At 37.0% G+C, this 27,623-nt stretch overlaps 1 protein-coding gene across 7 annotated transcripts in view; it reads left to right on the top strand.

Annotated features, from left to right (window-relative positions):
* LOC106830534 (argonaute RISC catalytic component 3) overlaps nucleotides 1–27,623 on the top strand; it is a 104,956-nt gene that overhangs the window by 72,104 nt on the left and 5,229 nt on the right. For all 7 annotated transcript variants that reach the window (XM_070510334.1, XM_070510336.1, XM_070510333.1 and 4 more), the window contains 8 exons: nucleotides 2,424–2,546; nucleotides 2,901–3,034; nucleotides 6,169–6,353; nucleotides 14,174–14,333; nucleotides 15,631–15,721; nucleotides 19,780–19,974; nucleotides 20,313–20,447; nucleotides 23,560–23,661. In XM_070510334.1, coding sequence (XP_070366435.1) covers nucleotides 2,424–2,546; nucleotides 2,901–3,034; nucleotides 6,169–6,353; nucleotides 14,174–14,333; nucleotides 15,631–15,721; nucleotides 19,780–19,974; nucleotides 20,313–20,447; nucleotides 23,560–23,661 — 1,125 coding nt within the window. The remainder of the gene's footprint in view (nucleotides 1–2,423; nucleotides 2,547–2,900; nucleotides 3,035–6,168; nucleotides 6,354–14,173; nucleotides 14,334–15,630; nucleotides 15,722–19,779; nucleotides 19,975–20,312; nucleotides 20,448–23,559; nucleotides 23,662–27,623) is intronic.

Raw genomic sequence — 27,623 nt, 5'->3', positions numbered from 1 at the left:
TTGTACCTTATTACCATTTCTTGGATTATCACAATTAGAAGGGATCATGGAAGTAATCTAGTCGTGTTCTGAGGGTAAACCTTAGTGGGTTCTATGCAAAGTGTTGGATCCTTCTAATTTAACCCCAAACTCTTTAATTAGATCCAGAATAGATTCTCTCAGAACTAATGTTTCAGTTTGACGAACTAGAGCTTTGTTACCTCCTACCTAAAAGAAGGAGAAAGGAGGGAAGGTCAAAGTATTATGACTAGCAATAGTGAGAGTCTTTAACACTCTGAGTATGATTACTTAGCCCCCAGTCTCAGGCTGGTGACTGTATAGGATGAATAAAGAAATTAAAGGCAGCTTCAACCACATAGGATCTCTAAGCTGTCTCCTTGTTCTGTATGGGGAGGAAGAGTTATCAGTTCCACTTTATAAAACTGATGGAATAAAGAAAAATGAAAACTAAAAGGCAACTGGTGGATCTTATCTTACTGTCTTCTTGGACACCATTTCAATTACCCAAGTGAAGAAGAAAAAAGTCTGGAAATATGAATGTTACCCAAAACAATAGCACTTTCAAAAGCAATTTCAAAGATTGTTGAAAAAGGATTTCAGAACTGACTTTCATTCTGTAAGCCAATTACAGAAAAAAATACCTCTTTTTCTTTTCTTTTTTGGTTCTTTAAGATTGGCACCTGAGCTAACATCTGTTGCCAACCTTCTTTTTTTTTCTTCTTCTCCTCCCCAAAGCCCCCCAGTGCGTAGTTGTATATTCTTGTTGTGAGTGCTTCTGGTTGTGCTATGTGGGACACTGCCTCAGCATGGCTTGATGAGCAGTGCCATGTCCACGCCCAGGATCTGAACCGGTGAAACCCTAAGCTGCCGAAGCAGAGCATGTGAACTTAACCACTCGGCCCCAGGGCTGGCCCCAGACCTTTTTTTCTTATAGTTTTCTAAGGAGTGAATTAAAGTTATCACATGATATTTTATTAGGAAAATACAGGTTGGTTCTCATTGTGGACTTTTCTCTTATCTGCTATGACAAGATTATAAAACCTTTAAGAAACTAGAACTTTTCACTGTCTCTATAAAATCTAACTTGTTCTAACTCGTTTATTACAACTTTTCTATTCAGAGAGACAGTATTGTAGTAGTTAAAACAGACTTTGGAATCTTAATGGCTCTGGGTTCAAAGTCTAGCTTCTCCACTTATTGTTACTATTACTGTTATTCTAATTACAGCATCTGGAAGGCTAGTGCAGTGATTGAGAGTGGGAACTCTAGAATCAGAACATGCGTGGTTTCAGATTCAATGTCACTTGCTTAGCTGTATGGTTTTAGGGCAGTCATTTAACTTTACTAAGCTTATCCTCTGTAAAATAAAGATTATAAAAGACCTACTTTTATAGTCATAAAGTTATTGTGAAAATTCTAAAACATTTAGCATCAAGCATATCACTCAGCAAATCTTCGTAAATAATAGATGTTAATCTTTGTAACATTACTGTGGAGGTACACTAAAACACACCAGAAATGAATAGCATTTAAGCATGAAGAAAAGATGCATTAGTGCCTAATTTAGCAAACAATTTTTCCTGCTTATTATGAGGAGATTCTTTTTACCTATTTAGATTACATAGGTTTTTTTTTTAAGTGGATTGTTACTCAAAGACTTGAACTCTACCTTCTTTTTGTAATCTTGTTTGACTTTTACCCTGAGACCAAGTAAATATATTTTGAAAAACACAGTTACTATAGCATACTATAAGCATGAATTACACTCTGAGATCCAAGTCTACACTGAATTAGAATAAATTCCTTATCTTTGTATGTATGGATGTATTATGTAAAAATTATCATCTGTATCTCATACTGGCTTTCTTATCTGTCTCAAGTGTATAAATATTAAGTAAGCATTATAATATTTCACTTTTCATCTGAAAATATTAAAGTAAATTTTATATAAATTGTAGATCAAATAGAAACAGAAGCCTTAGGATTATCAATATTTGTTATCAAAGTCTACATAAGATAAATTTTAATAGTATATGTCTGGATCCTCTAATTAGAGGTTCTTAACCTTCTTTAGGTCAGATATTTCTTTCTCTTGCAATCTCTAGATAACCCTCCCCAGAATATACTACATTTGATCATATAAAATTACCATTTCATGAGTTATAAATAGTTGAAATTTCTTATTATTAACCTACTACATTTAAGTTTTTTATAAATTACTCAGAAGTTCACAGACTTCCTTCAGTCCATTCATGATCTGTGGTCCTCAGGTTAAGATTCTCTGCTCTATCATTAGGACACTAACTAGACCTATTGTTAAACATTGTGGACATAGCGAAGAAAAAATAATAGACGGTTCTAATGAGTAAAGCAGGGAATTGGGGGGAATTTTGAAAGTAACTACAAACTTTTTCTGTTGTTAGGTAAGAAGTGCAAATTATGAAACAGATCCATTTGTTCAGGAGTTTCAATTTAAGGTTCGAGATGAAATGGCCCATGTAACCGGACGAGTACTTCCAGCACCTATGCTCCAATATGGAGGACGGGTAAAACCTCTTGATAGTTTTTTAATTATCAACATACAATTTCTGTGTATGGAGAGTAGGGCATCCTACTGAATCCTGCATCCTAGCTGAATGTGGAATGTAGAAAGTGTTTTGTTGTTCCAACAATATTTCTTTTGTTTCAAAGTGAGTATCTTTGCTTGAGTTTAGTGGAACTTTTGTTTTTCTATTATAAAGATATAAATAAGAATGATTAGAACAGCCTATTCCATATAGAATATCAGATATATAACAATTCAGTGATTTGAAATGCTTATTTCAGCTCATTAAGATAAATTGTATGTTAAGTGTTTATTCTTTTTTGCCTTATTATTTCTCTTTCTCTTTTTCTGTTAGAATCGGACAGTAGCAACGCCAAGCCACGGAGTCTGGGACATGCGAGGGAAACAGTTCCACACAGGAGTTGAAATCAAAATGTGGGCTATAGCTTGTTTTGCCACACAGAGGCAGTGCAGAGAAGAAATATTGAAGTAAGTCTTGTCATTAGTTTGGCTCTGGGACCTTTTTGTGTTTCAATTTTGTGTTTCAATTTTAAATTACTCACCTAATGTTCTAAGCAATATTGCCTCAAAATGGAGCATATTTAATCACTGAAACTTTTAAAAATGTTTCTTCTCCACGGTTTGATGAAGGTTCCTAAATTTGTTAGTCATAGTAAAGTCATTGATTCGTTCTTCTAGCCATCCTAATAGACTAGCTTATGTGGTATAGGCAGAGCATCACTGCTTTTGATGGCAAATAGGTTTAATTCCCAGCTTTTCTGCTTCCTTGCTTTATTCCCATGGGTAATTTATTTAATCTCATTATGCTTCAGTTTTCACCTTTTAAAATAGAGATAATAGTACTTATCTAATGGATGAGGATTAAATAAAATCCTTATTTCTCAACTGAGTCCCTTGAAAGAGTGGTTTAACTCCTCATTTCCACTTCCTTACTTTTCAAAATTTGGCCTCCGTCTTCACCACTTCTCCTCTTCCCTAGATTCTTTCTGTCAACATGTAGGTGCTCAACAATCATCTGTTTAAATTTAAAACAAACAAAATCTTCACTATTCAGTTTACCTTACTTACTCTCTCAGACTTCCAGATTTCCATTCTCTCTCCCTCTTTGAAATCTTAGTGCTCTGCTGAAACTGATTCCTGGAAGATCTCTAATATCTTTGTGGTTATCAACTCTAATGGGCTCTTCTCAGCCATTATTTTCTCAAAATTTCTGCAGCGTTAGGTACAATTGACTACCTTCTTGACATTCTCTCTCTTCTTGCCTTTCTGGTTCCTTTTTATCACTTTCGCTTCTTTTTTATCTCCTCTCCTTTGGAGCTCTCAAGTCTTTGGGGCTCTGGTAGTCTCAAGGGCTTCTGCTGTCACTCTTGTTTGAGGAGCTGTGCTGTTGTGAAAGAGTACCAGCTCTGCTTGTGACTACCCCCACTCCAAAACTTTTAGGCTTCTCTTTGACAAAGAATAACATTAAATTATTAAATATAAAAGAATAACATTAAAAATCAGTATGACATTTAAAATCTTTCACCTGCCTCTTAAGTCCTTTCTCCATTTTCACATATTCTGGACAAAGAAATTGAAGCACTGTATTCCCTCCATCTCCCTGGGAGCCTTAGTTTCCGTTTCCACTCATGCTGCTCTTTACTGAAAACTCCTCCTTCCTGTCTCTACTCCTCTAAATAATACCCAATTTTCTATGATTTGTGATGCTGGCAGTAATCTCTCTTAACTCTAAACATAGTAGTTTATCAATATCCTCTCTATTTGTACTTGTCACTTCCTGCATAAAATAGAATTGTATTATAATTATTTGTGTAAATTTCTTCTCTCTCCTCTAAAATCTGATTTTCTTAAGAAAATGACTGTTGTCTAGTTTAAATCTTCACTAATAGATCCTATAAAGTATTCACATGATGAATAATTGTTGAGTGATATAGAGACCAGTTTACCCCAGGTCAGTTTAGAATTTGCCTGGCCTCCTTCATGTGAGAAGTAACATTTTTATTCTATTTAATTCTGTTCACTCCTTTTTATTAGCTCCAGATCTCTAAATGTATGTCTTAAAGTTCACCGAATATGTTTTTTTCTCCAAAGTTTTTATCCCCCTGCTTTCAAGTAAAATGTAAGGACAGTTTACGACAATGCTACAGTTATCTTACTTGACCTCCAGAGACCAAAGAAAACACTTCTAGTTGTTTTTCAAGCATACAGTTATTCTTTTCATTTTGTATTTGTTATTCATGGCTTGATAGAAGTCTTATAATCGTGGACTTAATGGCTCTTATTCAGGCTGACTGAAAATATTGAACTTCATGCTTTTTCTTTTTAATTTTTATTTAATTTTTTTATTTTTTATTTATTTATTTATTTTTTGAGGAAGGTTAGCCCTGAGCTAACTGCTGTCAATCCTTCTCTTTTTGCTGAGGAAGACTGGCCCTGAGCTAACATCCGCACTCATCTTCCTCCACTTTATATGTGGGACACCTACCACAGCATGGCGTGCCAAGTGGTGCCATGTCCACACCCGGGATCCAAACCGGTGAACCCCAGGCCACCGAAGCAGAACGTGCGCACTTAACCACTGCGTCACCGGGCTGGCCCCTGAACTTGCTACTTCTTGAGTTAAACACTAATAAGGAAAAATAAGAAGGGAATTCCTACAAACTTGATCTCTGTCCTGAGAGAATCAGAGTATTTTTAAGCAAAGATAATTCAGATCCTTGACTTAGACCTTATTTGTTTTAAAAACAAGTAAAGTAATTGTTAAACCTGTACGTGATGACTCATTTATCCTAGACTAAAAGCAGAATTTTCTTTAAATATGAAATTATTAGTCTTTTGGTTTTTTCACTGTGGATAAAAGTACATTAAAGTGCTGCCTGCCGCATTTGTTTTTAAAATGTTTTCATATTTTTTTAATCTTTTCTGAGGATACAATCTTTCCTGCTATCCTAATTTGATATGGTTAATATTATGGAAAGAAATTCTAGATTAGGTCATAGTTCTAACTCTGCCATTCGTCTAACCCTTTGACCTCAGGTGTATACTTAATATGCCAGAAACTATTTCCTGATCTATAAAATGGGAATAACACCTAACCTACTACTTCCTTGTGAATCATGTCAGGATCAAATCAGAACATGTCCACTAGCTTGAATTTATCAAGCTCTTACCATGTCTTGAGCTAGGTGCTAAGTGCTTTACATGCATTATCTCATTTAATCTTCACACCAGCCTTACAATGGAAGTAATCATTTTATAGATGACAGAAACTGAAAAAATTTGCCTAAAATTTCATAGCTAGTATCAGAACTAAAATTGGAACTTGTCTTGCTAACTCGAGAGCTGAGCTCTTAACTAACACACTCTATTACTAATGCCCTTTGTAAACGACAAAATTCCACATAATTGTATAGTAGTGTTAGTTTGCAAAATAGATTACTGACCCAACATTGCCCTTAACATCAGTAGTCTGGTGACCTCTTCATATGTGGAGCACACGTATCTTTGCTTCATTCACCATTCTCTTTCCAAACTTTCCATTACTACTTTGTAGGTATTTATGACTAGACAAAGGTTTTATTTTTATTAATTTCTCCTTCTAGGGGTTTTACGGACCAGCTGCGTAAGATTTCTAAAGATGCAGGGATGCCCATTCAGGGCCAGCCTTGCTTCTGCAAATATGCGCAGGGGGCAGACAGCGTGGAGCCCATGTTCCGGCATCTCAAGAACACCTACTCTGGACTCCAGCTTATTATTGTCATCTTGCCGGGGAAGACACCAGTGTATGGTAAGGATATCTTAAGATTGAGTTTTTCCTCAAGTACTTGATGTTCCTTTTAGAATTGTGCTAAAACCTATCCTAAAACTTCCAAACATTAAAACATTTTATAGCTACAGTATTTGAAATCCTTAACTTTAAAAAGGCAAATCAGTAGAGCAAACTAAATAGTCCAAATGTTTGGTAGGATTCTCCAGAGAAGCCTTCTTGTCCTGGAGTTCTATTTTTTGGGAGGTTTTTGATTACTGTTTCAATCTCTTTACTTGTGATTGGTCTATTCAGATTCTCTGTTTCTTCTTTTTTTTTTTCTCTCTCTTCTTCTTCTCCCCAAAGCCCCCCAGTACATAGTTGTATATTCTAGTTGTGTGTGCCTCTGGTTGTGCTATGTGGGATGCCGCTTCAGCATGGCCTGATGAGTGGTGCCATGTCCACACCCGGGATCCCAACCGGCAAAACGCTGGGCTGCCGAAGCGGAGCGTGCGAACTTAACCACTCAGCCACAGGGCCAGCCCTCCTCTGTTTTTTATATGTGGGTCACCGCCACAGCATGGCTGAACGGTGGTGTAGGTACACACCCAGGTTGTGAACCCATAAACCTGGGCCACTGAAGCGAGCATGCTGAACTTAACCACTAGGCTTTGGAGCTGGCCCCTCTTCTTGATTCAGTTTTGAGAGGTTATATGAGTCTAAGAATTTATCTGTTTCTTCTAGGTTGTCCAGTTTGTTGGGCATACAGTTTTTCATAGCATTCCCTTATAAGCCTTTGTATTTCTGTGGTATCAGTTGTAATTCTCCTCTTTCGTTTATTTTATTGTTTATTTTATTTATTTATTATTTTTATTTTATTTATTTTTATTCTCTCTTTTTTTCCTAATGAGTCTGGCTAAGGATTTGTCAGTTTTCTTTAACTTCTCAAAGAACCAGCTCTTAGTTTCGTTGATCCTTTCTACTATATTTTTTGGTTTCCATTTCATTTATTTGTGCTCTAATTTTTATTATTTCCCTCCTTTTGCTGACTCTGAGCTTTGTTTGTTCTTCTTTTTCTAGTTCTGTTAGGTGTAGTTTAAGATTCCTTATTTGAGATTTTTCTTGTTTCTTGAGGTGGGCCTATATTGCTATCAATTTCCCCTCTTAGGACCACTTTTGCTGCCTCCCATAAGAGTTGGTATGATGTATTTTCATTTGTCTCCAGGTACTTTTTTATTTCTCCTTTGATTTCTTCATTGATCCATTGGTTGTTCAGTAGCATGTTATTTAGTCTCCATATATTTGTGACATTCCCAGCTTTTTTCTTGTAGTTGATTTCTAGTTTCACAGCATTCTGGTTGGAAAAGATGATTGGTATGATTTCAATCTTCTTAAATTTATTGAGGCTTGCCTTGTTTCCTAACATATGGTCTGTCTTTGGGAATGTTCCACGTGCACTTGAAAAGAATGTGTATTCTGCTGTTTTTGGATGGAATGTTCTATATATATCTTATTAAGTTCATCTAATCTAGTTTTTCATTTAATTCCACTATTTCCTTATTGACTTTATGTCTGGATGATCTATTTATTTATGTAAGTAGGGTGTGGAGGTCCCCTACTATTACTGTGTTGCCATCAATTTCTCCCTTTAGGTGTGTTAATGGTTGCTTTATGTACTTTGATGCACCTGTGTTAGGTGCATATATGTTCATAAGTCTTACGTCCTCTTGGTGGAATGTCTCTTTTATCATTATATACTACCCCTCTTTATCTCTCATTGCCTTTTTTACCTTAAAGTCTGCTTTGTCTGATATAAATAAATATGGCAAGACCTACTTTCTTTTGTTTGCCATTTGCTTGGAGTATCGTCTTCCGTCCCTTCACTCTGAGCCTATGTTTTGTCTTTAGAGCTGAGATGCATCTCCTGGAGGCAGCATATTGTTTGGGGTATTGTTTTTTAATCCATCCTGTCATTCTGTGTCTTTGGATTAGAGAATTCAATCCATTTACATTTAGAGTGATTATTTTTATATGAGGGCTGAATACTGCCATTTTATCTCATTTCCTGATTGTTGTATATTTCCCTGTCTCTTCTCCTGTGTATTTCTACAGCCATTTCAGTTTGGTGATTTTCTATGATGGTTTTCTCTTTATTTATCATTTGTGTCTCTGTTCTCATTTTTTGTTTAGTGGTTAGTATGAGGTTTGTATAAAAGATCTCATAGATGATGACTCATTTTCTGATGGCCTCTTATCTCCTTAACCTAAGCAGGATCCATCCCTTTCCTCTTCCCTAAGTTATTGTCATCATAACTTATTCCATTTTGTGTTGTGAGTTTGTGATTAAAATGAAGTGTTTATACTTATTTTTGATGCTTTCCTTCTCTTTATATTTAGTGTTGTAATTGTTTGCTAACTTGTTCTGATAAAGAGCTTAAATTTTCTGATTTTGTGTGTCTCTTTATCTCCTTGCTCAAGGCTTTGTAAACCTTTTCTTTTTTATTTCAGGTATGAGGGCCTTCTTGATCATTTCTTGTAGAGGGCGTCTTGTGGTGATGAACTCCCTTAGCTTTTATTTATCTGGGAAAGTTTTTATTTCCCCATTATATCTGAAGGATAGTTTCACTGGAGAAAGTATTCCTGGCTGAAAGTTGGTGGGTTTTTTTTTACTTTTTGAGGAAGACATCTGCCAGTCCTCCTTTTTTTGCTGAGGAAGACTGGCCCTGAGCTAACATCCATGCCCATCTTCCTCCACTTTATATATGGGATGCCTACCACAGCATGGCTTGCCAAGTGGTGCCATGTCTGCACCCGGGATCCGAACCAGCGAATCCCGGGCTGCTGAAGCAGAATGTGTGCACTTAACTGCTGCGCCACCAGGCCAGCCCCTGAAAGTTTTTGTCTTTCAGTATTTTGAATACGTCATTTCACTCTCTCCTAGACTGTAAGGTTTCTGATGAAAATCCACTGAAAGCCTGATAGGGATTCCTTTGTAGGTTATTTTCTTCTGCCTTGCTGCCCTGAGTATTTTTTCTTTGTCACTGACTTTTGCCAGTTTACTGATGTATGCCTGAGAGAAGGTCTTTTTGCATTGAAGTAATTAGGAGTTCTGTTGGCTTCATTTAATTGTAATTCCAGTTCTTTCTCTAGGTTTGGGCAGTTCTCAACCAGTATTTCTTTGAATAAGCTGTCTACTCTTTTTCTCCCTCGCTTCTCCCTCTGAAATACCTGTAATTCTTATGTTGCTTTTCCTAATTGAGTCCTATATTTCTTGGAGAACTTCTTCATGTCGTTTTAGCCTTAGTTCTCTCTCCTCCACCTGAAGTATTTCTGTATTTCTGTCCTCTATAAATTCCTAATTCTGTCTTCCATAATATCAGCTCTGTTTTTCAAGGATTCTGCATTATTTTTTATCTCATTCATTGTCATCTTCATCTCCAGCATTTCTGTTTGTGAGTTTTTTGGGGGTTTGGTTTTGTTTTCTTTTGGTGAGGAAGATTGGCCCTGAGCTAACATCTGTTGCTGATCTTCCTCTTGTTTTGTTATTTTTCCCCCCAAAACCCCAGAACATACTGGTAGATCCTAGTTGTAGGTCATTCTAGTTCTTCTGTGTGGAGTGCTGCCACACCATGGCCCAACAAGCGATATGCAGGTCCACGCCTAGGATCCGAACCAGCAAACCCTGGGACACTGGAGCAGAGCACACAAACCCAACCACTCAGCCATGGGACTGGCCCGTTTGCCTTTTTAGAGTTTTGGTCTCTTTTGTGAAGAATTCCTTCCGCTCGTTAATTTTATTCCTGAGTTCACTGAACTGTCTTTCTGAGTTTTCTTGTAACTCGAGTTTCTTTATGGTAACTATTTTCAATACTCTGTCATTTAGATTGTAAATTTCTGTGACTTCAGAATTGGTTTCTTGAGATTTGTCATTTTCCTTCTGCTCTGGAATGTTAATGTAGTTCTTCATGGTGTTTGATGGGGTGGACCTTTGCCAGCACATAGTAGTAGTATCTGGTTGCAGATTCCATCTGCCACCACTGTGGAGGACAGGAACTGTGTTTTCTGACCCACTGCATCCATTAGATGTATAAATAGGACTCTCTGTGTTTGCCCACTGGCCACCACTACTTCACACATGCAGATGCAGGTGCTCTGGCACAGATCCGCTGCCCTGCCTGACCAGCCAAGCTGGTGTGCCAGGTGGGAGGTGGGGGGAAGGGCACTCTCTTTCACACGTGTGATTCTGCTCTTCACTCACTGGCAGTCTGCCTGGGCTGCTTGGCTTGGTTGGGGTGCCCACATGGTATCTGAGCTGCCTCGATGTGGGGCCTTCCCACAGGCTGGAAAGCAACTCCGAGAGTGAAAGCATTCCCATAGAGGGCTGCCTGTTCCCCTGTCACCTCAGAATCATGCACCAGCCGCTGCATGAGATCCCATGCTCTAGATTGCTGCTGCTGGGGAGGGAAAAGAGATCTGCTTAGCTCCTTCCACTGTTTCCCAGTGATCCAGTCCCCCCACCTTCAGACGTATGGCTGCTTGGATCTCTCAGATGTCCTATATGTGCTGTGTGAATGTCCTCTGTTGGTTAATGAATGTCATTTTCATTGTATCTTAGCAGGGCAAGACTAAGGGAACAGCTTGCTCCACCATGATACTGATGTCACTCCTCCTCCAATTTTTTTTCAATCATTTAATTATCTTACCTATAAATCAGACTATCCACTCACATGGTTTCAAGTGTTAGATCATTCTGGAATTCTTATTTTTTAAAAAAGCCCCTTTATGCCCTTCACCCTATTTTTTTTACTTGTAGAAAAACTCTTTGATCTTTTACCGCTTATTTTTTACTTAATTTTCGTTTCCTGACTGCTGCTACCTATTTTTCAGCTCCTTCTGTACTCTTGCCCTCTTTTGCCTGAGCCCTGGGATCTCTTCATTTGTCTCATGTTAGTGGAGGTGATAACTTCCTTAAGTCAGTCATTTGGTGTCAAATTTTGATTATAGTTTCATTCCTTCTGATGTACTGTTTTTATGGGAGTGTTCCTGGATTAACTATTTTTTAAACAAGTTTTTATGTGTGTGATAAAATATACATAACATAAAATTTACCATTTTAAACATTTTTGAGTGAACAATTCATTGGCTTTAAATATATTCCCATTATTGTGCAACTCTCACCACCATTGATTTTAAGAACTTTTTCATCATCCCAAACAGAAACTCTGGACCCATTAAGCAATAACCCCCATTTCCCCTCCCACCAACCTCTGGTAGCCTCTGTTGTACTTTCTGTCTCTATGAATTTATTCTAGGTAATTCGGATAGGTGTAATCATGTGGTGTTTGTCCTTTTGTTTCTGGCTTGTTTTACTTAGCGTAATGTCATCAAGGTTTGTCTATATTGTAGCATGTATCAAAATTTTATTCTCTTTTTTGTGATAAAATAGGTAACATAAAATTTACCATTTTAACAAATGTATAGATCAGTAGTGTTAAGTGCAACCATCACTACCATCCATCCCCAGAATTTTTTCATTATCCCTAACTGCAACTCTGTACCTATTAAACAATAATTTCTCATTCGTCCCTCATCCCCAGCAGCTGCCATTCTGCTTTCTGTCTCTATGAATTTAACTCTTCTAGGTACCTCCTGTAAATGAATCATACAGTATTTGTCCTTTTGTGACTTTTTTATTTCATTTAACATATGTCCTGAAGCTTCATCCATGTTGTACTATATATCAGAATTGTCTTCCTTTTTAAGGCTGAATAATATTTTATTGTATGTATATACCATATTTTGTTTATCTGTTCATCCATTGATGGATATTTGAATTACTTCCATATTTAATTTTTGAGCAGTTGCCGTACTATTTTCCACAGCAGCTGCAGCATTTTGCATTCGTACCAGCAATGCACAAAGGTTCCAATTTCTCCATATCCTTGCCAACACATGTTATTTTCTATTTTTCTGATTATAACCATGCTAATGGGTCTGAAGTGGTATCTCATTGTGGTTTTGATTTGCATTTCCCTAATGATTAGTGATATGGAGCATCTTTCATGTGCTTATTGGCCATTTGTATATCTTCTTCAGGAGAATGTCTAATCAAGTCCTTTGGCTATTTTTTATTTGGATTGTTTGGGTTTTTTTCTTTTTGAGTTATAGGAGTTTCTGTTTAATTGTTCCTACCAGTTACTAGCTTCATCAGCATCTGCTTCTAATAAGCTGATCTTGGTTGTGATTCTTTGTATTCACCTGTTTTGGGAGTAGCAGTTTGTCCTGTGACCTCAGTTCTCTAATGAATCTAAGAAAAAGTTATTGACTTTCATTCAGCTTTTTTCTTGTTTTGAGAAGGGGAACGATGACCTTCAAGCCTTCTACATGTTGGAGCTATAACCAGCATTCAGGGTGGTCTTTTTAAAATACAAATCCAATTTATCCCTTTCCCTTCCACCCCCATTTAGTTTTTAATTATGCAGTTAATAAAATTGATATTCAATATGATCTTCCAAGGATTTGCATGTTCAAATCCGTGTCTTCCTACTTCTTCAGAATTCATCTCACTTTATGCTCTTTTTTCCCCACAGGAACTCTTCATTCCCTTCTTTCTACCTGTGTTGCTTCTCATAGCCCACCTTCCACCCTTCACCAAGTAAATGTGCCTTCTTCTTTTGACTTTCTTCCTTTGAATTTTAGTTTGGACATCCCTTCCTTGGGAAGCTTTGCCTTACCTCCCTGACAAGGTCAAATTCTCTCACTTTTATTATCTTAAAACTCCTTATACCTCTCCTTTATGTTGCTTTCACAGTTGTAATGTTAAATTTGAGCAGTTATTTAATGCCTCTTGCTCTGTAAGGGCAGGAACAGTGTCTCTGTTGACTCACCATTGTGTATCCAGAGCCTTGCACAATAGTAGAATGTAGTAGGTGCACATTAAATATTTGTTGAATGACTAAATAAACCTTTTTGGAGAGCAGTTTGTCAGTATCTATAAAAATGTTAAATATATATATATCTGACCCCTGAATTCTACTTATAGAAATTTATCCTGAAGCTGTAGTTACACAAATGAAGAAAAATAAAAATATACAAGGATATTATTCCTAGGATTGTTTGAAATAATGAAAACCTAGAACAAGCTAGAAATCTATCAGTGTGTGACTGGTTAGATACCTTATGGCATGTAGAAACAGCATAACTGCTGTTGTTATAAAAAATAAGGGTGATGTATATATTGAGATTCAGAACATACTATATCATTAAATGAAAATGACAAGTTGCAAGGTAGAATGGATGGCGTGTTCTCAATTTTGATTTTAAAATGTTTTCCATGTGTTTTATATATAGGAAGTTATGTACACTGAACTTTTTATGGTAGTTACAATGACAGAGAAGGGGAAAGGAACAAAGGCCTTTTATTCTTTACACTGTAATACCTCTGTATTTTTAAATTAAAGGTCAGAGAATAGCATTGAAAGTTATAAGTAGACTATGATTATAATTGCATTAAAATAATATAAATGAGAAAAGTTCTGGAAGAGTACAGTAAAATGCTGATAAGGGATTATATATGATACTCTTCTCTTATGGTTTTTCAGTTATTGTAGTTATACTATTTTTATGATGGTAAAAATATGCTCTCTGATACAAAGAAGAAAACCATTGGAAAAATTATCACTAAATACTTAACCTATTCTTTAAGGCAGTATACTTTAAATTTTAACAGCATTGTTTTAGTATTGGTGTAATTTTTGGTATCCTGTAATACAGGGTTGTATTTCAAGGGGGGAAACATTAGCTTAATTTTCAGTAAAGTGTGACCTTTGTTATAACTAGAGATATTTGCATTTGTTCCATAGCGGAGGTGAAACGTGTAGGAGATACACTTTTGGGTATGGCTACACAGTGTGTTCAAGTCAAGAATGTCATAAAAACATCCCCTCAGACTCTCTCAAACCTGTGCCTAAAGATAAATGTTAAACTCGGAGGGATAAATAATATTCTTGTACCTCATCAAAGGTAAGATAAGCTAATCACTTAATAACATAGTCCTTATTTTTCTATATATTGACATATCTAAGATCTCTGTAAGAAATGGCTTTGGTGATTTTTGCCATGGTAGATAAGTAGACATTTTGGCAAAAAATTAAAAGAATTTGGATTGGCCAGATTAAGAGATTCCCTTGTGAAAATCCCCTCCCACCTCCATGTTCATTTAGTATGCAAAGTACCTCTTGCCTAGCTAGAAAGTATTGAGAGCTTTATTTATTTCTCACAGGAGAGCCCAGCTTGAAAAATTTTTTCATTTTTTGATAGTCATCTTCAACCTGGTATCGTGAGGCCGCTCACCCACCTAGAAAGGAGGGTCTTGTAGCGGCCATGTCGGTTAAGTCCGTCAGTTAGGCAAGCAATCAGCCCCTGCTGCAGCTGCAGTCAGGGGGGGATGGCAGATGTTACTCTTAGGTTGCTAGCATGTCCAAGAGCTCAGTGACCTAGAAACAGTTGCTGGGGAAGAGGCTGTTATTTGGAGAATTGAATGACAGTTTTCCTTAAATAGTTGAAACAGCTAGGGCTTTAAAAAGTTAAATATCTTGACCAGTATGCACCACAAATTAGCATTAGAAGGATGGATCCATGTGTATTTGACACAAAAGCTCTTTTTTTCACTATTTTTCCATACAGCCTCTACTTCCTATCCCTAATAAATGAGATTCATAACTGAAATGAACATAGGATTTTATTAAGTCTAAACTAAGAGACAGTCGTTTGAATCTTAAAGGATAGAGTTTTGAAAATAAAATGAACTATTAGCTGCTTTATGACTATTAAATATATGTTATTCAAATTTATACTTTTGGCCAGGGAAGGGGGAATAATAGACTCCCATAATCCCTTCCAGTGTAAAGTTTAATGATTCTTTTTCTCCTTGAGAGATTACATAAGCTTAAAATGTAAATAGATTAAAGAAAGATTGATACAAATTGGTGGCTTAATGTGAGGAAATTTATTACTTTATGCCTATTACGAAGAACACTAGCAGCGGTTGCCCTTTGCAACCACCAGCACCGTTGCTTAAGGGAGGAGACTGCTCTGAATAAGACATTGATAGACCCATTGTGACAGCTTTTACTTCATTGACTAGGGCTTCGCGAATTAAGAGAACACAGCTGTCAGTAGATCAGGCCTGTGAAACTGTCTATACGGGACCTCCTCTGTGCTGTGTCAGCAACTTGAAGTTGTGTTACAGTATTATGAAACAGATAAATGGATAATGAAAAAAATGGATTATCTAACTCTTTTAAAAAATGTGTTTAAGACCTTCTGTGTTCCAGCAACCAGTGATCTTTTTGGGAGCAGATGTCACTCATCCACCAGCTGGTGATGGGAAGAAGCCTTCTATTGCTGCTGTGAGTGTCATTAGTCAGGGTATCTAAAGTTTACGCAAAGATCAACATTTTTGTTTCAGCTTTTTTAATTTTAATATTTTATTGGAAACTTTTATAAATATATATATATCTAAGAGCCAACTTTCAAATGTTCTTTGTGTTTTTGAAAGAATTCTATGGTTGGGAACTACAAATTCCTTACATATATCTATTAAATCAAGTTTATTAAATTACTCAAGTCTCTGTTTCCTACTTGAATTTGTCTGTTTCTCTCCATGGTTATACATTTCAGTTACTTTTTATAATTCAAAGAGTTTATGTATTTCAGTCATGTCTTTGTTACAGAAAGATGCATTACATATAAGCTTAGTGGATTGCATTTTTTCCAATGTAAGATATCTGCCACCTTCATCCAGTTTAATACTTTGCAGCTGAAGTCTTTATTTGTTTTAATACTGCCACTCCTACTTTTAACATCTGCCCATTTATATCTTTGCCCACCACTATATTTGTAACCTTTCTCTGTCAATCTTTTAAGTGTATTTCTTATAAATTGCAGAAAGCCAGACAATGTTTTACCCAACTTGAAAACTGCTTAATTTTAACAAAGGCCAATGTTTTGAAAATGTCAACATATTTTAGGCATACTTGGTAAATTTCAGAAGTTAAACTGTAAGACTTTTTATATTTTTTCTACCATCCATTATTATAATCTTTGTTTAAATTTTAACAATCTGATAAATCTTATTTATCCTTGAAAATGTTAGTAATAAATATTAAAAATTTCACTTAGGATTCCAAAGCTATTTCATTAATAAAGAAAATTGACTTTATTAATAAATTGTATTACTTTGTATTTTTATAGTTATGCATAAATTATTTACATTTCAAGTATCCTAGAGGTAGTATTGAGCCATCTGTGGTACTCATTAAAATGTTCTTATAGGGACTGGCCCTGCGGCGTAGTGGCTGAGTTTGCATGGTCCCCTTTGGCGGCCTGGGGTTCACCAGTTTGGATCCTAGGCACGGACCCACAACAACCACTTGTCAAACCATGCTGTAGCGGCATGCCACATACAGAGCAGAGGATGATTGGCACAGATGGTAGCTCAGGGCCAGTCTTCCTCACACACACACAAAAAAGTTCTTATAGAAGATAAAATGATAAAGAAATTCAAAAAACTTATTTCAGGTTTGCTATTTTGGGGTCATTTTCCAAGAAAGCTTACTCATACTTGAATTCTTTTGGACTTCTAGGTAGTCACTGTTCTTTTCTACTAGATCCATTTCTACAAAATATCCACTTCCTTTAGATTATCAGAGGTTTTGTAAATGGATTTTGTTAATTGATTCTTTTTGCTATATGGCCTCTATTCCCAAGAACTTAAAGACTAGTGTGAGAAACAAATGTAAGTAATAAATGCCACATAATATAATAGATACTACCTTGATAGCAATGTATATTAAAATTTAGATGGCAGAAACCTGGAGTGTTTGGAGAACGTTGAGAAATGCAGAGAATTGGAATGTAGTATAGCAGGCTGTGAGGCTAGGAAGCTTTCGTGAGGCTTTCTGTACCATCAGAAGGGATATGGATTTGTTTTTTAGTAGTGAGATACCATTCAGGGGAAAGAAATGGTCAGAGCTCTTTTTTTTTCTTTGTTTTACATATAGAAGATAAAGAAAAAGCAGATACAACCCATGTACATAAATAAGTAGAGAAGTTCTAGCTTATCTTTTTAAAAACTCTTGATTATTTTCTAATCTGACCCACAGAAGAAAAATGTAAAAATTTTCCATATTTTGGTTTCAGGTAAGTAAGACATTTAAAATACTGACACGAAATTAGAAACTCTTTTGAAGTACTGTTTTTATTTATTTATTTATTTATTTTTAATTGAGGTGTAATTGACATATAACATTACATTAATTTCAGGTATACAACATAATGTTTCGATATTTGTGTAATTGCAAAATGATCACCACAATAAGTCTAGTTAACATTTGTCACCATACACAGTTACGAACAATATTTTTTCTTTTAATGAGAACTTTTAAGATTTACTCTCTTAGCAACCTTAAAATATGCAATACAGTATTATTAACTATAGTCACCATGCTGTAAAGTACATCCCTAGGACTTTTATAACTGGAAGTTTGTACCTTTTGACTCCCTTTACCCTTTCACTTTATCACCCACCACCAACCTCTGGCAAACACCCGTCTGTTCTCTGTATCTAGGAGGTTAGTTGATTTTGTTTTGTTTTGTTAGATTCCACATATAAGTGAGATCATATAGTATTTGTCTTTCTCTGTCTGACTTATTTCACTTAGCATAATGCAATCAAGTCTATCCATGTTGTCACAAATGGCAAGATTTCATTCTTTTTATTACTGAATAATATTCCATTGTATGTATATGCCACATTTTCTTTATCCATTCATTCGACACTTAGGTTGTTTCCATGTCTTGGGTACAGTAGATAATGCTGCAATGAACCTTTTTTCTTTTTTTGAGGAAGATTAGCCCTGAGCTAACTACTGCCAGTCTTCATCTTTTTGCTGAGGAAGCCTCTTCCTGAGCTAACATCCGTGCCTATCTTCCTCTACCTTTTATATGTGGGACGCCTACCATAGCATGGTGTGCCAAGCAGTGCCATGTCCACACCCGGGACCCGAACCAGCGAACCCCAGGCCGCCGAGAGGCAGAACGTCTGCACTTAACCACTGCGCCACCAGGCCGGCCCCCAGAGTTCCATTTTTGAGGCATGACTTTGGTATAAATAGTACCCTAAAAGAAAGAGAAGCTTGAAGCACTGACCAGCTGGTTCTCAGCCTAGGGTCTGATCAGAATGATGTGTAGTAGACATTTTAAAAATATTCGAGGGGCTGGCCCAGTGGCGCAGCGGTTAAGTGCGCATGTTCCCCTTCAGTGGCCCAGGGTTCACCAGTTCGGATCCCAGGTGTGGACGTGGCACCGCTTGGCACGCCATGTTGTGGTAGACATCCCACATATAAAGTAGAGGAAGATGGGCATGGATGTTAGCTCAGGGCCAGTCTTCCTTGGCAAAAAGAGGAGGATTGACAGCAAATGTTAGCTCAGGGCTAATCTTCCTCAAAAAGAAAAATAAATAAAATTAAAAAATAAAAATATTTGGGTTCCAGAGATCATGTTTCAAAGTTCCCCCTGCTCCAAACACATAACAATATTTAAAGAGACATAGGAAGAGAAAATTAAGAGTAATTCTCAAAGCCAAGATTAACTTCTCTGAGGAACAGATACAGAACACAAATTTAAGACATTAAGACTGACTATAGATTCAAGCCTTCTGGTTGAAGGACATTTCAATGAGAAAAGTTCTTTTTTTTTTTTTTTTTTTTTGTAAGATTTTATTTTTTTCCTTTTTCTCCCCAAAGCCCCCTGGTACATAGTTGTATATTCTTAGTTGTGGGTCCTTCCAGTTGTGGCATCTGGGACGCCGCCTCAGCATGGCCTGATGAGCAGTGCCATGTCTGCACCGAGGATTCGAACCAGCAAAACCCTGGGCTGCCTCAGCAGAGCATGCGAACTTAACCACTCAGCCACGGGCCTGGGCCCAGAAAAATTCTTTTAAAATTTATGAAGCATAACAGTTCCAAGATGATATCAAAGTCTTAAGCCTGGCTTCTGGGGTGGTTTGCTAAAGTGTAAGAGAGAGAGCGAAATCAAAGGTTTGGTTGAGTCCTCTTTTTACCTTACCTCCTTTCTTTTATTTTCCTTATGTCTCTTTCCTTAGTAATCTTTAGGTCCGCCAGCAACATCTATAAATTTAAATCTAATTATTAAAAGTAAAGTGCAGCCTACTTATAGGAAAATAGTTTTTGACCCTATATTAGGTCTTTTATTCTCTTCTTCACTGGGAATTATCTGTGTTTGATTACTCTCAAAATGAACAGTGATAAATAGGAAGATTATAATAAAATACAAATTTAAATGAAATCCATGTTCTTTTTTTCAGTTTTTTTTATTGTGGTAAAATTTATATTCTTGTAGTTTGGATTAACTTAATTTTTGTGTTTCTTTACTTTTTCCAACCTAGGTTGTAGGTAGTATGGATGCCCACCCAAGCAGATACTGTGCTACAGTAAGAGTTCAGAGACCCCGACAGGAGATCATCCAGGACTTGGCCTCCATGGTCCGAGAACTTCTCATTCAGTTTTATAAGTCAACTCGGTTCAAACCTACTCGTATCATCTTTTATCGGGATGGTGTTTCAGAGGGACAGTTTAGGCAGGTTGGTTGCCTGGGATCTCAGCATACTTTGGTTAAATCAGATACTGGGTTTATAATATGGTGTCTCGTTCTGAATTTAGAAGTCTTAATTAAGTTAAGAATTCCTAAAGTCAAAATATGATGCTTCCTTAGATTTTCCCTTTTAACATGTTTACTATGGATGTATAAGCCTTGATTGCTAAGACCATGCTCTCATAATAGTTAAGATGGAAAAGAGAGGTCTATTTAGGTGTAAAGTGATGACATTACTAAATCCTGAAGCTAAATCATTATCTTACTTTGAAGTATGTATAAGAGAACAGCTGGCTATATCAACTCTTTCTGTTTCATCTTCTCTAGGTATTATATTATGAACTACTAGCCATTCGAGAAGCCTGCATCAGTTTGGAGAAAGACTATCAACCTGGAATAACCTATATTGTAGTTCAGAAGAGACATCACACTCGATTATTTTGTGCTGATAGGACAGAACGGGTAATCTTACGTCTGTTTTAATACTATGATAAGCCAACCTTATCTAACATAGTTCATAGAGCACTTAACAAAGGCTTCCTGCAACAGCAGAAATTCTAATATATAGTAGCACATTTCTGCTTAGTACCACTTTAAATGTTCAAAATCCCATTAATGCTTTTGTGTTTTTGTTTTCTTCTTTTTTTTTTTTTTTTTTTTTTTGAGGAAGATTAGCCCTGAGCTAACATCCACTGCCAATCCTCCTCTTTTTGCTGAGGAAGATTGGCCCTGAGCTAACATCCATGCCCATCTTCCTCTACTTTTTATATGTGGAATGCCTGCCACAGCATGGCTTGATAAGTGGTGCGTAGGTCCACACCCCGGATCTGAAATGGCAAACCCTGGGCCGCCCAAGCAGAGAGTACGAACTTAACCACTACGCCACTGGGCCAGCCCCTTTTTTGTTTTTGTGAAGACACTCATAGTTTTAAAATTGTTCTCTCTATTCATAGTTTTCTTAAATGTTCAGAAGAAAAAGGTATGTTCTCTTTTTAAAATATCTTATAAATATTAGTTTTTTTTAAAGCTAGGGACTTTCTAGAGTGATAGTGGAAATTCATGCAAACTAACTTTTAAACAATGCTTCCTTTAACATGCCCAGAATTGTTTTCTGTATTTTATAATGTGAGTATGTATTTTTATAATCAGGAAGAGGAGGGAGGTATAAATACCTAGGGAAATCTGTCGTCTTGTCTGTGTGCAACATAGGCAGGTAGCTCTTGCTGTCATTTCCAGTGCTCTGCCCGTATCCTGCAAACCTTGAAGCAGAGAAATCTGAGGATTGCAAGTGTCAGTGTTCCCTGGGAAAGGGGTTCAATGGAAAAGATGGAGAGAGAGAAATGATCTTGTATTTGGTCTTTGGTTACACTCACTGTGTAACTTTGGGCAAGTAGCTTAACATTTCTGTGCTTGTTTCTTTCTCAGCAAGGTTTGGATAATATTATTTACCTTATTTGAATTGTTGAGAGGATTAAATGAATTATAATATGTAATGCACTTAGAATAGTGTTCGGCACATACTGTGCACTCAATAAAGGTTAGCTAGTTGTAGATTGGTGGTGATGGTAGTAGTAATACAGAGAAAGGAATAATAATAGCAGACATTGGTCTAGATATTTTTTATAAATTTAACTCATCTAATCCTCACAAACACATTAAGATGCTTACTATTATTATCTCCATTTTCCACAGGAGGAAACTGTGGCACATGGAGGTTAAGTAACCTCCCAAGGTTACAAAGCTAGTAGTTGGTAGAGCTAAGGCTCAAATCAGTCAGTCTGGCTCCAGAGTGCTTTTAATCACTGTTCTATACTACGTCTCTAATAGCAGTGGTGATAGTTTTAATATGGCCTCCAGGTTGTTACAGGCCTTTGACCCCAAATTACTAGGTACATTTCCATACCTTGGAAACCAAAGATTTCTTCAAAGGTAAAATTAGGAACATTTAAAATAAAGGAAAATTTAATGATTAATAAATATCTGATTTTAGTCATGCCAGTCCATCATTTGTTTGCTTCTCTTTCACCTTTGCTCTAAATAGTACTACTAATTACAGATGAGAGATAATTAGAAATGAGGGAACCAGAGGCACATTGAGGTAAAATACTGTGCTCTAGATCGCATAACTAGAAACTGGTGGAGCTGTGATATGAACCCAGGCATTCTGCTGCCTCTCTAAATAGAGTAAAACTTTTTATATTTATATTAATTCGGAGATTTATGTGTTAAGAATAGGCATAATTTAGTAGATTAGGAACTGTTTTCTTTGTTTTATGCTTAGTAAAGTCTAGTTCATTGGTCCACACAGCTGTAACTCAAGCCACCACCTGATAGCAGTCCTTCACATGGCAGAAACAATGTCTGAGTCAGTAAAATAGATTCTGATTTGCTAGCCTTGTTAACCTCTGCTTATTGTTAATGATTTTAATGTGTTAGGAATAAGGAGGTGGAGGTGAGTATACATATGCATTTTAAAATGTTTTATTAGGAGCCTTTCATTATCAGGAATGTCAAACCATTTCCTTTACATCGTATCTACTCAGAGGAAATCATGATGTCTGTTTCCTTATAAGATGTTGAAACTGCTAGTATGAAATTTTCTTTGCAGTCATTTCCATGTTTGACTCCCACTTCTGCCCTTTATTGTATACTATTGGGCAAATTATTTTATATTCCTGAGCTTTGGTTTCCCCATACAAATGGTTTTTTGTTTTTTGGTATGTTTTTTGTGTGAGGAAGGTTGGCCCTGAGCTAACATCTGTTGCCAATCTTCCTATTTTTGCTTTAGGAAGACTCACCCTGAGCTAACAACTGTCCCAGTCTTCCTCTGTTTTGTACGTGGGTTGCCGCCACAGCATGGTTTGATGTCTGGTGCTAGATCCGTGCCCAGGATCTGAACCTGCGAACCCTGGGCCACCAAAGCGGAGCACATGAACTTAACACCAACACCACCGGGCTGGCCCTTCCCATACAAATGGTTCTCGGGCATGGACCAACATCACTCATTTGTCAGTGGCCATGCTATGGTGGCAGCTCACATACAAGAAAGCAGAAGATTGGCAGTGGATGTTAGCTTAGGATGAATCTGCCTCAGCCAAAAAAAAATGCTTGGGCCAGCCCTGTGGCCTAGTAGTTAAGTTTGGCACACTCAGCTTTGGTGGCCCTGGTTTGGTTCCCAGGCATGGACCTATACCACTCATGCCATGCTGAGGTGGTGACCCACATACAAAATATAAGAAGATTGGCACAGATGTTAGCTCAAGGCAAATCTTCCTCAGCCAAAAAAAAAAAATTTATTTAAGTCTTCCACCCATACTGGGATTAACTACCAGCTAAGCATCAGTAGAGACTAATAACTCATTGTTGTTTTATCAGCTCTTTTTTTCAGCAACATTTAAGAATAGGAACCAGGACTAGAATAAGCTCTGCTCTTAAGGCCTGCTTAAGTAATATTTTAAGCTGAAAGTAATGAAACATGGGATCAGCTTATATACTTATACATTTTTTTTTAAGTGCTTTCAGACCCGGTCTTTACCTTTGTCTTGTTGTTTGAACTTTGATCAAACAAATCTAGGTCGGAAGAAGTGGCAATATCCCAGCTGGAACAACAGTTGATACCGATATTACACATCCGTATGAGTTTGACTTTTACCTCTGTAGCCATGCTGGAATACAGGTAAGCCTACACGTCGGGTGAAATGTTGTAATTCAGGAACTTCCGTTCTTACATATATTTTTTTTAAATCTCAGAAAAAAGAGAAAGAAATACTCTTCTCTGCACTCCAAATTATTTCCACGTGAAATTAGATGAAACTTTCAGTAAATAAATTTCTTCCCCTGTCTTACCTTTAGAGGGGTTTATTTCTATGAAAATACTAGAATATAAGTAGTTTGATAGAATGAATCTCCTTAAACTAGGTCCTTAATTTAACCTAATACTTCAAAAGAATTTTTAAATACCTGATTATTCCTTTGATGTATGCTTCTTTTTGGTAATAATACTTCATAGAAAACTTTGACATTTATTACCAGATATTCAGCATGTGGAAGAGTTTAATTGTAGAATTACAGCTTTTAAGTTTCAGTTAAATAATTTTAAGAGTCTCATTCTCTTCAGAAAATCTCTCTGTTAATTTGTCAACTATACCTAGTAGAACATAAGCTTTAATTCAGTGCTGCTTAAACTTTTCAGCAGCAGAAAATGAATCCACATTCTTGGGGTGTCTGAGAAAATGTAGCCCAAAACTATTTTAGGTTACTTGCCGTAGATTAAAATAGAAATTTCAGGAAGATGTACCTTACTGTACAGCTGTATCTTAAAGCTTTATATGTCGCAAATATACTGAGCCCAGTTTCACTCTGCAGCTTTAAAATTATTGTCCCACTCACTTATCTGTATTCTTGTATCTGCTCCTCTTTAAAATCAGTGTTGTACATTTTCATCGTGGGTGATAACAGTCACTTAGCAAAACAAAGTTAAAAGTAGGGGCTGGCCCGGTGGTGCAGCAGTTAAGTTCACACATTCTGCTTCAGCGGCCCGGGATTTACGGGTTCAGATCCCGGGTACGGACATAGCACCACTTGGCAAGCCATGCTGTGGTAGGCGTCCCACTTATAAAGTGGAGGAAGATGGGCATGGATGTTAGCTCAGGGCCAGTCTTCCTCAGCAAAAAAAGAGGAGGATTTGCAGCAGTTAGCTCAGGGCTAATCTTCATCAAAAAAAAAGTTAAAAGTACCTTCTAGAGATAAAATCTCTATCATTGGAGTAAATATTTTAACCTAGTATTACCATCCATGTATCTCAAGGAACACTACTGGTATGACTTTTTAATAAGTATCACAGAGGAGAAAAAAAGATTTTCTGTTCAAATAAATTTTGGAAGTGCTGCTTAAACATTTTTTTAATCTAGAACTTTTGGATACCATTCATATGAAGATGGTCATTATGAATCTCAAGGACAGGAATTATTTTCCCCTGTGTATTTAACCAGAGACTTCAGGGACCAATTTCCCTTTGGGACACTGAGTTGAAACTTTGCTCGAGTCAGCAAATAACCAGGAATATTTCACAGGGACTAAAGATGGTTCTTTAAACATCTTAGCTTTATTGGAATTTTCAAACTTCTCTGAGATCAAAGAAAGGAGTCTTACCCACAACTGAAATATACAACTATGTACTGGGGGGATTTGGAGAGAAAAAGCAGAAGAAAAAAAAAGATTGGCAACAGTTGTTAGCTCAGGTGCCAATCTTTAAAGAGAAAAAGGACTCTTGTTTTTTACCAGCTAAAATTAAAAACCCAATCACTTCTAATCAGTATAAGAGATTATTTTTTCATAATACTTCTTTTAATTTTACCAGTGAGTAATAGATCTTTTAATGACATTTTGGCCAAATTCCATAACTTTTTGATACTTTTATTGGTCTTACTGGTGTTTACAGCTTAGCCCCATTTCCTTCCCTCCTCATTTAATTTTGCAGTAAAATTTCCATTCATTTTTTAAACTTAAATTTACAAGTCAAGTCAAAACTTGACTCCTCCCTTCTACCCTTCACCTGCCTGGGGCAGGCTAGAGCTTCACTCCCAATAGCTTTAAGTAGAAGAAGGGACCATGGGTTGCCTCTGAGATGCCTCCTTCCTCTCCTCCTTCTAGGACTCTAACTCATCTGGTATCACTGACTGCCAGCATCTCAGTGGTGGGGGGGTAACACAAGCTTTTCAGTAGTCCATTCTGATTCTTTCTGATGCCTTAGCTGTGGAGCTGAGGACCCTCAAAGGGCAGCACTGTCTTGCTTTGGCCTCTTCATTGGTATAGACTCCAGCTCCTTTAGGTTAGGTATCCCATTGCATGGCTTCATGGCTCCTGTGCCTCCGCTCACATTCATTCTTTTGGCTCCCAAAACTGCTTCCAAGAACTCTCACCACTCTGGGTCTATGGAGTTGGCAGAGTGGGCCTATGGACTCTGAGCTCAGGAAATATCCAGTTAGGGAATGAGATGATAGTCTCCCTTTCTAGAAGTTTCTCATCTTTATAACTGATTTTCTTGGAGTCCCCCTTTAAGGGGGAAGAGTGTGCGTTTCCTCACAACTAAAATTCCATATTTTCACAAAACCCCCAATCACCCTGTTCCTATATTGAGTGAGTAGGGATAAGATGCAAGAGGCCAGAGCCAGGGAATTGATGGTGAGACCTGTCCTGAACTGGCTCCTCTCAGTGAGCCCTTGAAGGAAGGGGGCTGGCTTCAAAGGTTGGTAGCTCTTTAGAATGTAAGATGCTTAGCACCCTTAGTCCTCTGCTTTGGGCCATAGTTGGAATTCCAGGATAGCAAGAAAAATAAATCCCATTCGACATACTGTTTAGAAATGTGTTAACTGGGTGGAGCATGTGACCACCCCGACCCACCAAAGGGAATTCTCCTGAATGGAGAAATGCTCCCAGTTGAGGAGTCAGAGTAGGCAGTGCCGTAAATTATAATTTCCTAATATGAATCACCAAAATTTCAAAGATATCCTTCACTGTTGTTCAACAATCCTTTGACTCCTCTTTCATAGCTCTCATTACCATTTTCCAACAGTCCCTAACCTTGGTGTATTGCTCCAACACTCAGCACATGACCCCTTCCTTTTACCTCACTAAGAAATTATATTGTCTGTCTTGCCTCCTTTCTTCCCTCCTCTCTCACAGGAGAGTCAACCCGTAGTATTGGTCTCACTTGCTGTTGCCTGCCTTAAGTTTCCCTTAGTTTACCGGTTATCCTTTCTTATATCTTCAGTCTCTTCTAAGCTTCTGATTCTATTCCCTTAGCTCGTAGTTATCCCCATCCTAAAATCTTGCTGTTCTCCTTTAAGTCATTGCCTCATGTCTTTCTCCCGTTTGTCACCAAACTATTCTTCAAAGAACACCCTAAACACACCCATCAGAATGGCTGAAATTTTTAAAAAGACAAACAGTAGTAAGGATATAGAGCAACTAGAACTCTTATACTGTGCTCGTGGGAGTATAAATTAAAATGAACATCTTTGAAAACTGTCTGGCATTATTTACTAAATTTAAATATATGCATACTCTATAAGCCAGGATTTCCACTGCAAGATAACCAACAGAAATGCGTATCTGTGTTCACCAAAGGATCGTATGTTAATGTTCATAGTAGCACTGGTCATAATAGTGAAAAACTATGAACAATTCAAACGCCTCACAATCAGTAGATTGGATAAATAGTGTATATGTATACAACAGACCACTGTACAGCAATGAGAATGATGCAATAATATCTATGAATTTCACAAACACAATGTCAAACCAAAGAAGCTAAACCCAAAGGGTACACGCTTACAATACTATTTATTATAAAGTTCAAAAACAGGCAAAACTAATCTATGATGTTAGAAGTCAGTTTACTAGGAACAGAGTAGAAAGGGTAGTGACCAGGAGAGGGCGCAGAGAGGCTTTGCGGTTGCAGTTAATTTCTTGATTTGGGTGCTGGGTTCATGGACATGTTCACTTTGTGAAAATTCATCAATGTGTACACTTACCTGTCATTTTCCCCTTCTGTTTTTTTCTTGATTTGGTTCTTATTCTTCCATGAACCCTTTAACATTTTAAATTCAAATAATATTTATTCACTTGCAATCTCTT

This window comes from Equus asinus, chromosome 5 (genome assembly GCF_041296235.1).
Source record: "Equus asinus isolate D_3611 breed Donkey chromosome 5, EquAss-T2T_v2, whole genome shotgun sequence".
In the NCBI taxonomy this organism is placed as follows: domain Eukaryota; kingdom Metazoa; phylum Chordata; class Mammalia; order Perissodactyla; family Equidae; genus Equus; species Equus asinus.
This window is presented reverse-complemented; position numbering and strand designations above follow the sequence as displayed.